Source organism: Sapajus apella, unplaced genomic scaffold, assembly GCF_009761245.1.
Source record: "Sapajus apella isolate SASKATOON/1434 unplaced genomic scaffold, GSC_monkey_1.0 scaffold854, whole genome shotgun sequence".
NCBI classification, from domain to species: Eukaryota; Metazoa; Chordata; class Mammalia; order Primates; family Cebidae; genus Sapajus; species Sapajus apella.
This window is the reverse complement of record NW_022437780.1, coordinates 1-11,068: the sequence shown is the minus strand read 5'-3', so window position 1 is coordinate 11,068 and position 11,068 is coordinate 1. Positions and strand designations below refer to the sequence as shown.

General features: G+C 57.0%; 1 protein-coding gene across 4 annotated transcripts; it reads right to left on the bottom strand.

The window, feature by feature from the left end:
• Positions 1-8,201: 8,201 nt before the first annotated feature.
• ANKRD9 (ankyrin repeat domain 9) lies at positions 8,202-11,061 on the bottom strand. Of its 4 annotated transcripts, none has more exons than XM_032272671.1 (4): positions 10,876-11,037; positions 9,836-9,910; positions 9,428-9,556; positions 8,202-9,306 (listed from the first exon to the last, which is right to left on the bottom strand). In XM_032272671.1, exon 4 carries the CDS (start codon positions 9,251-9,253, stop codon positions 8,297-8,299), a length of 957 nt encoding a protein of 318 aa, XP_032128562.1. In that variant the 5' UTR covers positions 9,254-9,306; positions 9,428-9,556; positions 9,836-9,910; positions 10,876-11,037; the 3' UTR covers positions 8,202-8,296. The 4 variants fall into 4 exon arrangements, with proteins under 4 accessions (XP_032128562.1, XP_032128564.1, XP_032128561.1 ...); XM_032272673.1 differs by lacking the exon at positions 10,876-11,037 and adding an exon at positions 10,340-10,842; XM_032272670.1 differs by lacking the exon at positions 9,428-9,556 and having other exon boundaries at positions 10,876-11,061.
• Between the last annotated feature and the right edge of the window lie 7 nt (positions 11,062-11,068).

Here is an 11,068-nt window from a genome sequence, read left to right as displayed (position 1 = left end):
CACCACACCTCACCTCACCACACCTCACCTCACCACACCACACCACACCACACCACACCTCACCTCACCACACCTCGCTGCCCACACATACTTCAGAGAGCACACTTCAGCTGAAACAATAAAGGCCAATGGGTGCAGATGGGACCTGGATGTGGGCAGGTGTGTCCCAGGCACGGACGGCCCGGGGGGGCGTCGGGTGGGAGGCTGAGCCAGGGCCGCTCACTTGGGACTGCCGTAGGAGTGGTAACTGACGCTGCTGGCAGACATGCTACAGCCAGATGCATCCTCAGAGGATGAGTCTACTATGATTGCCTTTTTTGTTTGTTGTATTACAAACCTGCATAAAATACCTCATTTCAAATCAAATCTTACAAATTTAGAAGAGATATGTATTTTCCGAAAACAGTGGAAGGCCTTTTGTTCCTTCCCGGGTGTACCCTGAACCTGCACTGTCCTGGCCTGCAGCTTCAGAGGGGCAGCATCCCCAGCACAGACTTGACTGGCAGGGCGGTCATGGGACCTGCCAGCTGGCTCTGAGTGGCAGCCCGCGTCTGCAGGGTATGGATTGACACACAACAGGTTGAAACCAGTGCCTCTATGGACGGCTCTTGCGGCCCCTTCAGACAAGGGGCACTGCCCACCCTGCCCACTGGCATCTGCGAGAGGACAAGGCCACCCTGCCACACATCCCACCCTGAGACCACCTCCTGCCCCTCCCAGAAGCAGCTTCAGGACAGGATGCCAGGCTAGCTGCTTTTATTAGCCTGCCTCTGGCCGGGGCCCAGTCCTCAGTGTCAGGGAGCCCCAGGCCACAGGTGGAGAGTGATAAAATATGTTCTCTGACAGCACCCAGCCAGCCACAAAGCTGCAGGTTTCCCAGGTCCAAATGAGGACAAGAGGCCGAAATCCCAGATCTTACTTCACACTTCCCTTTTCTAGGACCTTTTGTAAAAGTTGGTGGCAGCAGAGGCAGCCCCGGGCTGGGCTGCTCGTCTCTGTGTCTGTCGTGCCTTGCCCGGCGCCTCATGGATGGCAACGCTCTCCTCACCCACGGGACTGTAGTGCAATTAAACTCACGTCTAGGTGATGCTTTTAAACTCCTTGTAGGTTCGTGCTTTGTACAGTTTTCTTTCTGGTTTTAATTTTTAGTTGTGATTTGAGACAGTGCAATAAACTAGACTTTTTCCAAACCTGGCCGAGTGTGGTGCCCGAGCTGTGAGAAGTGCCCTCAGCCAACACTCACGAGGGCAGTGCAGGGGAGAACCTGCCAACCCAGCCGCACCGCAGGGAGAGTGCGTCAGCAGACCTGACCCGGCCTGTCTGGTGCTGAAATACACACCAGTTTGCCCAGGCGGCTTTTAAGGGGGAATGGCCACTCCAGAGCTGGCTGCACCCCATGGTAGCCTCTGGGAGTACGCTGTGGGGTGAGGCCGAGGGCTGCCTCCTCATGGAGCTGTGGGCAGGCGTTGGAGGGGTTCAAGCCCCTGGTTCTACATTTCCAGCCAGCAAATGAAACCATAGTGCAGAAGTGCCCCACTGAAAACTGGCACATGCAAAAGCTGACACCCAGAACAGCGCAGGACACACCGCGCACCAGGAAGTGACCTCAGCAAGAACCTCGGGCCGTGTGAAGAGCGGCAAAGCTTTCCCGAAGGCATAAAAGGAAATTTGAATAAAGGAAGATGTGTTCCACATTCCTGGATGGGAAACTACACACATTATGCAAAGACCTCCTTCTCTCCAAAGGAATTCACATGTTGACCTGGATTTCAGTTCATATCCCCACTGGGATTGAAACAATAATGGAATAATGTTAGTGCCCACAAATGCCCATGACTATGCCCAGTGTGCTTCTCACCAGAACCCTGCAAGGTGAATACCATTAGCCCCATGAGACTCAGAGAGGTTAAGTAACTTGTTCAAGGTCACACAGCATTGAGACTGGAATGCAACTCTGTAGAACTGCAGACCTGTGCTGTTTGATGCCTCCTCGCTTTCCCCATCAGTCCTGGGAAGACAGAATGGTGAAAACTGCTAAGTGATGACAGGTACCTCAGCAGGCATTGCCCTATCAAGTATGGCATGGCCCGGACCCTCGGAGGGCCAGGCAGCCTAGTGGGGCCCACAGGGAGGGAACAGAATGGAGGGGGCATCTCGGATGCGTTTAAGGAGGGGCAGTTCACAACTAATGTGGCCACTGCTTCCTTCTCTGGGCAAAATAATATTAAATGGATGAAAGGATCTAAAACTAAGGGGAAATGCTGCTGGGTGCAGAGATGTGCAGTTGTAGTCCCAGCTGCTTGGGAGGCCAAGGCAGGAGGATTGCTGGAGCCCAGGAGTTTGAGGCTGCAGTGAACTATGATCACACCACTGCACTCCAGCCTGGGCGACAGAGCAAGACCTTGTTTTGCAGGAGAATCACTTGAACCCGAGAGGCGGAGGCTGTAGTGAGATGAGATGGCACCACTGCACTCCAGCCTGGGTGACAGAGCAAGACTCCGGCTCAAAAATAAACAGAAGGAAATAAATGTAAAAATGCTGCAAATTAAAAACCTCAAAGAAGGGAAATAATTGGAACAAATGGGAATTGATGTCGACTATTTACCTTAAAAACGTATACAAATGACACAACACGAGGAGTGTGCCCTTCAGCAGCACATATACAAAAATTGTAACAGTACAGAGATGAGCATGGCCCCTAGGCAGGGAAATTAGTATAATAATTAAAAACCAGTCGGAGGAGCACTTGGAATAGAGTATAGGGGCTCTTCACAAATGCAGAAGGAACACTGGTCCGGAACCCCCGGGCCCCCAGGAGCCGAGGGGAGACGGGAGCAGCCTGGGAGCTCCCCATGGTTGGCAGCCTTGCAGCTTCACACCCGCCAGCTCTGCTTCTGTCCTCAAAACAAGTCCTAAGTCAAGGAAAACAGCACAGCCTGTTTATAATTAGGAAACACTTAAAACAGCCTGGCATTTGGGAACAGCCATGTTACCGTGAGCAAATCTCTCATGAAATAGCCTGCAGCTGTTAAGACGCACGTGTGTGCAGGAAGCAGCGTGCAGGACCTCACCATGTCAGCATCAAGTTCCCGGGCATGGGCATGAAAACGTGGTTCTGTAGGAAATCAGGAGAAAGGGAGAGAAGTGGGAGGGAGACGACATGAACATTGGAGGGTATTTGTTGTAAGCTTCAAACTTTTGGCAGGTTTGAAATTTTTCATAAGTCCAGGGAGGGGCAGGAGGGGCAAAAAGAAACAAGTTCTGTATTTGTGATGAGCAGCTGGTCACAGTGGTTGCCTGGAGTATATGCCTTTTTGTATCCTTTGAACTTCCAGCCATGTAAATGTATTATTTATTCCAAAAATAAATCAGATTTACATTTTAAAAATTCAGTTGTCCCTAACTACTCTTTGTTATCAAGGCTGGTCGAGTAAAATGTCACAAAATAGACACCAGTGACGAGGTCAAGAGATCAAGACCATCCTGGTCAACATGGTGAAACCCCATCTCTACTAAAAATACAAAAAAAATTAGCTGGGCATGGTGGTGCGTGCCTGTAATCCCAGCTACTCAGGAGGCTGAGGCAGGAGAATTGCCTGAACCCAGGAAACGGAGGTTGCGGTGAGCCGAGATCGCGCCATTGCACTCCAGCCTGGGTAACAAGAGCGAGACTCTGTCTCAAAAAAAAAAAAAAAATCGTATTTACAAAGTACCTTACAATAGCGGGAAATGCTTACACTACAGTAAGATTAAAAATTACTAAATTGTGGTGTGCTGGCTCACACCTGTAATCCCAACACTTTGGGAAGCCAAGGTGGGTGGATCACGAGGTCAGAAGTTCAAGACCAGCCTGGCCAACATGGTGAAACCCTATCTCTACAAAAAAAAAAATAATAATAATCGGGCATGGTGACACACGCCTGTAATCCCAGCTATTCGGGAGGCTGAGGCAGGAGAATCACTTGAACCCGAGAGGCGGAGGTTGTAGTGAGATGAGATGGCACCACTGCACTCCAGCCTGGGTGACAGAGCAAGACTCCGGCTCAAAAAAAACAACTAAATTGTGTAAGTGATATGATTTCATGTATATAAAAATGTGCACAGAAAAAAATGTAATATGCATGTGCATAGAAAAAACCTGGAAGAAACATACCCAGAATGCTAGCAGTGCTTAGTGCAGATGGTGCAGTCAGTCGACACCTTTACTTGTACGGTGAGCACTTAAGGGCCCCGCCTCCGGGAACCACATGGGGATGGAGCACTTGAGACTGTTTCCCTGGCAGGGCCCTCCCACACCATGGCCCGGACTTCTCCACTCAATCCCAGTGTTCTACAGTAAACATAAATTTTATAAGCAGAAAGAAACTATGTTTAAGAATCACCAATAGAAATCTGTCTTTCCCTCATCCTGACTGTGGTGGTGTTTATACACGTGCAGACCTTCATCAGGACTCATCAAAGTATACACTTAGGTCTGCGCGTTTTCTTATGTGTAAGTTACACCTCATTCTGAAAAGTATCAGGGCAAAACCACACACTGCAGAGGGGCAGGCTTCCTCCAACAGTTACTTCCCGTGAAACACGCTCAAACGTGGAGTAGTCTTCTGTGACTAAGCTTGTTTTCTCTCCTCTCCCAACTTCCAGGAAGATCCTTGTTCTGAACAGGATTTGAGATAACTTAGGAAACTGCTCTCAATACAGAATTTTTTTTTTTTTTTTTTTTGAGATGGAGTCTTGCTCTGTCACCTAGGCTGGAGTGCAGTGGCACGATCTCAGCTCACTGCAACCTCTGCCTCCCAGGTTCAGTTCAAGCGATTCTCCTGCCTCAGCCGCCCAAGTAGCTGGGATTACAGGCGCCCACCACTGCGCCTGGCTAATTTTTGTATTTTTAGTAGAGACAGCATTTCACTATGTTGGCCAGGCTGGTCTCGAACTCCTGACCTCAAGTTATCTGCCCCATCTGCCTCCCAAAGTGCTGGGATTACAGGCATGAGCCACCTTGCCCCACCTCAATACAGAATTTTAAAGTTCGTGAAGAAGTCGGACAGAAGGGGACGTCACAGTAGGAAAATCAAGGTACTATCAGGATTGAGGTCAGCACACAGAGCAAGCCCACCGTGGTCCCGGCACCAGAAGGCCTTGGTCCCGCCCACCTTTCCCAGGCCACCCAGACAGCTCGGACTGCCCTACGAGGTCACCTCAGGCAGGTGGGGGTGGTCTCTCACTGCTGGCTTTTGATGACCCCAGGAGTGCTCAGCCTTCACTGTCCTCCCTAACAGGTATTTGGGATGCAGAGATGCTAGCCCCTTAACGAATAGGGTTGGGATTCAGGGCCCGTGGGAACACTGGGCACCTGCCAGGTGGGTGGAGGGGAAGGCCTGGCTGCAGCCAGGTTTTTCCTTACAAACAGACTGGTGGAATTAATGAACTAAACAAAGGAACCAATGTGCTTTGCCCCAGAGAAAAATGAGTTATGAGGGTTTTTTTTTTTAATTATAATTATTTTTTAATAAAGACGGGGTTTCGCCACATTGGTCAGGCTGGTCTTGAACTCCCAACCTCAGGTGATCCACCCGCCTTGGCCTCCAAAGTGCTTGGATTACAGGCGTGAGCCACTGCGCCCGGCCGAGAAAAATGAGTTTTGTTCTGCGTGTAGCGATTGCCTTTGGGAAGCCACCAAGGCCACCTGCCAGCAGGCAAAAGCTGAGCTGCCATCTGTCTGTCTGGCTCCGGCCCTCCCAGTCCTGCAAGCTCATAGCCAGGATGATAACGATGACGGGGGTGACACCATGGTCTTCACTGCCCTTCCTGGGGCAGGAAGGCCCAAGAGACTGATAAGTCAACCCTGGGGCCGCCCTCAGCTGCTTATCTGCCCAGCACCTTTACACTAGGTCATCTCCTCCCACCAGTGCCAGGGCGGGGGAGGTTTCTGAGCCACAGATTCCTGGAGACTCAGTGGGAGTAGCTGTACCAGGAATCAGGCACTGCTCTGCTGCCATAAGGCTGCGTGAGAGCGGCTGGCCAGCTTCCTCTGACCTCCCTGTCCCCCCACCCAACTCAATGACATCAGGAGCTACTGGCCCAGGCTGCCCTCCTGCTGCGGTGCCCACAATTCTTCCGGCAGGCTCCGCCCTGCATTCTAAGGCCACCCTAGGTGACTCACCCTGGTCACCTGACAATGGCTTTCTTGGGGCCCATACTCAGGGCCAGCAAGCCTGTGTCCTGCCTGGCAAGGCACTGCCTCACCCATGCATGACCCCCACACCCAAGGGACTCAATGGTGCTGTCACCAAAGGGGAAGCTGTAGATCTACGAGGCATGTGGCGGGGGCTAGCCCTGGGCCTCTGGCGTTGTGGGGGCTGACCTACAGAGAACAGAGCTGGAGCTGGGGAGGCATGGGGGATTCTGCACATCGAGACCCCCAGCAAGGAGCCCAGGCTTTCTAGGCAGAAGCTGCTGGGGCATCATGGGCTCCCCAGGCCCAGCCCCTAAGAACCACTGCAGCTGTGCCAGGCCACTCCTGTGTTCACTTCCGTACCCACCAAAGGAGAGGTACCTGCCCCTCCCATGGCATCACTGATCTGAGGACTGCAACCTCCCAGAGGACCGGACACCCTGATGCCCTGTCTTGGGCTTGGAAAGATGTTAATATCCACTGCCCCAAGTGCCAAGGTTCAGAGGCACTGGTCCAGGACACACAGCAGGGCGGACGTAGAGCCCTCACTCCAGCCTGGAGTCCGGGCTCCTTCAGGGGGCTGTGCTCCCTCCCCATCCTTCCCTCCCCTCAACCAGGGCTATGCGCCCACCTAACACACCCCATGCTTCCCAGAAACAGAAGTCACATCCTCTTCAGTGCTGGCAGGGTGGCCGAAGCCAGCCCAACACCTCCTGAATAGAAATCTTGATGGCGTACCCCAAAACCTAAAATGCAATAAAATAAATAAATGGGGGGAAAAAAAAGACAATAAACGTGTTAGCTGATGAAAAACCTTGATGTGGAGACTGAGGGCCAAGGCACAGGTTTGTCCAAGGTCATCCCCAGAGTGGCGGATCCACGACCCCAGGCAAGCTCTTCCTACTGTCCAGCCCCCTCCACCCTGTCTTGTTCAGCCCAGCACCCTGGACTCTTCCACACCCAGGCATGCTCCCCCCAGGCACACTGAGGGCAGGATGGGCAGCAGGTGCCCCTGCCAGGCTGGTGGCTCTTCCTCCAGCGGACCTTCAGCCTCTGCTCCTGGCAGGACACTGGGTCTCCTATGCACGTTAGTGCCGGTTGAATTTCATGGCCCAGCAGAATTCTCAGGCAGGGCAGCCTGGTCATCCTCCCTGGTCTCTCGGCTCCGAGGGTGTGGACCCAGCCTCTCAGCATGGAGTCATGGTGCATTCATGAACAAGTCTCCATCTCCAGGATCTTCCTGAAAAAAAGAGCTCTCCAAGCTGGGGCAAGAAGCCTGTCCCTGCACTGATGCAGCTGCCCCTCAGTAACGCGGGGCACCACCTAACACCCACTGGGGGCCAGCTGGGGAGCTCACCCAGGCCACTCCAGGCTTGGACAGAGGGCAGCCCTGGAGGAAGGCACATCTAACCCCACTGCCTGGCATGCAGCTGGGGCCAGGGGCCTGCTACCACTGCAGAGGTGAGAGAAGCGGGAGCCGCAGGACTGGTGCCCATTAGTCTTGGGGAAAGAGAAAAGGGCCAACATGGACAAATCCAGGCCTGGGCGGGCTGTCAGGGGGTAGTGATGTCCAAAAAGAACTGGTAGTCAGTGGGGGGTAGGGTGGACCACGTACAACTTTGTTATGTCCAACACCAGTCACCATGGGCCTGCCAGCCCTATGTGCCCTCCCTGGTCCGGAATCCACAGGCTGCTAAAGTCTGACCGCACAGGACCTCCCGTCAGAACCCCACGCTGCAGAGCCCCCTCTCTTGGCTTCCAGGCCTTTTTACACGAGGTCCTGCTGCTTGGACACACCAGTCCCCACCCCTGCACCTACCCAGCTCCTGCAGCACTCAGCTGTCAGTCCCTCTGGGACACCTGTCCGAGGCTCTGGATCAATGTGGGAGGCTGGTCCTCACTCCTTTCCGGGGCTAGACAGCAAGCTGAAGGCCTGAGCCCATCTGCACCCAGAAATTCTGCCACTTGAAACCCACCTGGACATCTAAGCCCATCCCCCCAATACATGCGACAGACGAGGCAGACATTGTGCTGTACAGAGATCAATATATGTAAAGTCCCAGGTACAACACTCTGAAAAACAATTTTGTCCCCAAATCCAGCGCCCAGGGTGCTCTGGATCTAGCCCTTGCCAGTGAGGTCCAATGGCTGCAGGAATGGAGGCAGCGGCAGCTCGTCCAGGGCCTCAGGGAAGCGGCCGGGAGAGATGGTGGTGACCAGCACCTGCATGGCGCGCGCGAAGAGTGAGGGCGGTGCCAGGCCGGCCAGCCACTGGAACTTGTCCTCACCCAGCAGCCGTTGCCAGCGCGGCCGGTCGCCCAGCAGCTCCCGGCGGGCCGAGCCGCAGGCACCCACGGGGGTGTACAGGGCCAGCAGGTCCAGCAGCAGCAGGCGGCGCTGGCGTGGCTCCCCGGGTGCAGAGGCCGGGGCTTCAGCAGCAGCGGCGGGAGTGGCCCCAGCGTCGCGGCCCAGCTGGCGCAGCAGCAGCTCGAGAGGCGTGAGGCCGCCGCCATCGCGCAGGCCGGGCGAGGCGCCGTGGCCTAGCAGCAGAAAGAGACACTCGGGGCGCGCCAGCTCGCAGGCCACGTGCAGCGACGTGCCACCACCCTCCACACGGCTGCAGCCGCGCCGGTCCAGCAAGCGCGCACGCTCCTCGGCAGGAAAGTCGCGCAAGGTGCGCAGGATGCGGCGCAGGATGCCCACGCGGTTGTAGCGCACGGCCAGCGCCACGTGCGGCCCGGGAGCCGCGCAGCAGCGGAAGCCAGCGCTGGGCGGTGCGAGCGCGCGCCGTGGGAACGTGGCCAGCAGGTAATGCGCGTACGCCTGGTGGTCGTGCACGAGCGCGTAGAGCAGCGCCTCGGAGGGTGAGTAGGCGGCGGCGCGCCCGCGCTCGTCCCAGTGGAAGGCCTCGCTGGCGCGCATGTCCTCCAGCAACCACACGGGCAGCAGGTCGCGCACCGCCTGGTAGAAGGCGAACGACGACTTGCGGCACTGCTTCTGCGCCCGTGAGCGCGCTGCGCCCGGGCCCTCGGGCCCGCCGTCCGCGCCGCCCCCGGGCCGCCGCGCATCCCACGGCATGCTGGCAGCGGGGTGCTCCTGGGCCTCAAGGCATGGGTCCCGCAAAGGCACACCTGCGGGTAAGGAGAAGGGGCCACGGTGAGGCGCGGGAAAACTGGGGAGGCCCGGAGACTCCCCCCCCCCCGCCCCTCACACAGCCCCTCCGGTCCCAGCCCACCAGGCCCTCGTACCTACCTCCATCTTTGGCCAGACCTTTCCATTCATCCCACACAGCTTCATCTCTCCCACGCCCACCACCGCCTCCATCCTTGATCTAGCTGTACCAGTTCTCCCTCCTTGAAACAGACTTGCTCTCTGGTACCTCTGTTGGAGATGCCCTTGCTGCCCATGCCCTCAGATCTCCCCAGCCCTCTCCAACCCAGGGACCCACTGGAAGAGCTTCCGTCCCACCTAAGCCAGGTTCACACAACCCGAAATAAAGAAAAGGCCAGGGAGGGGATGGGAAAGCTTGGGCCCACATCACAAGCTGAGCCAAATCCACTCTCCAGCCCAAGCGCAACCCTGACCCTGACCTCCGACCCCAGACCACTTGGAAGCCCCTGGAGCCGGTCAGAGGCAAGCATGATCTAGACTCAGACCTACCTGGTTCCTGCACCGCAATCGCCTAGTTCCGGGGATGTGGGTATATCACTGTCTTTGGCAGATCCTCAGCTTCATCTGTAAGAAAGGGGAAGGGTGGATGACGGCTGTGCGGGACAGGGTGAGCCTGGGGCGTGGCGCCAGCCCTATCCAAACATGTTTGCTTACACGTTAGCACCCCTAGCTCCTGGGAGGAGGCAGAAGGGTGAAAACAACCTTAAGACCGGTGTGCACCGCACGATCAGCCTTCCTCTCCAGGTCTCATACTTCTCTTGGTCTCCCCAACTACTAGATGAAGTGGGTACTGCCATCCCACTTTCCAGCAGGGCACAAGCTTCTCCAAGGTCAGCAAGCCACGGCAAAGCCAGGCCTAGAACTCAGGTCTCCTGCGTCTCAGTTTGGGCTCATTCCAGAATTGGTGGGGACTCCCAAACCACAGGGAATCGAGCTTGTGCCCTGCCCCTGTCCTCTGGGCTCCCAGCGCCGACCTGAGCCTAGGCGTCTGACCTCTGGCTCTGGCCGAGGCTCCCTACTGCCTTTTTTCAAGGGTAAGCCCTTGGTCACAGGAGCCTGGGACAGAGGGCAGGCCGCATCCACACACACTGGGTCACTATCGCTGGAGTAACTGAGTTAAAGAGAGCGGCACGGTGGGGGTGGGCTGTGGCCCGTGGGCAACACCGTGACCGGCGTCCCTTCCCCAAGCCTGGGCCTCCGCGCCAGGTATGCCCTGTGCGGGCACGCGTGGGGCGCCGGGCGGGTTACGTAAAGTTCGGCCTCCCCACGTCAGCGGGCAGAGACACGGCCGCGGCTCGTGAATAAGGGGGTTGGGCCATCGAGGGCAGCGCCGCGCCCGGAGCCGCCGGCCACCTCCTTCCCGTCCCCTCCCGGCCCGCACGGCCTGACCTCGGGGGCGGAGGGTCGCAAGGGCGAGCGGGCCGTCCGCGCGCAGGTGGCCAGCGCGGCTAGGGCTGCACCTGCGTGCGCGTGTCCCGGGGGAGGAGGAGGCGGCGGCTGCGGGCGCGGCGCGGGGGCCGGGGACTCACCTTGGGGGCGCGGGGCCACTGGCCGGGCGTCCCCGCCCCCGCCGCGGGCTGGAGAGCGTGCTGTCCCCAGCCGCCGAGCGAGCGAAGGTCCCACGACGGACGCACGGGGGGGAGCCGCCGCCGCCCGCGCCCGCCGCAGCCGCGCTGTGACCCCCCGCCGCCGGCACCGCCGCCCTCCGATCCGGCCGCGGCG

Coding starts and splice junctions, on each gene's coding strand:
- ANKRD9 (XM_032272670.1), bottom strand. CDS start 9,253: ATGCCGTGGGATGCGCGGCGGCCCGGGGGCGGCGCGGACGGCGGGCCC.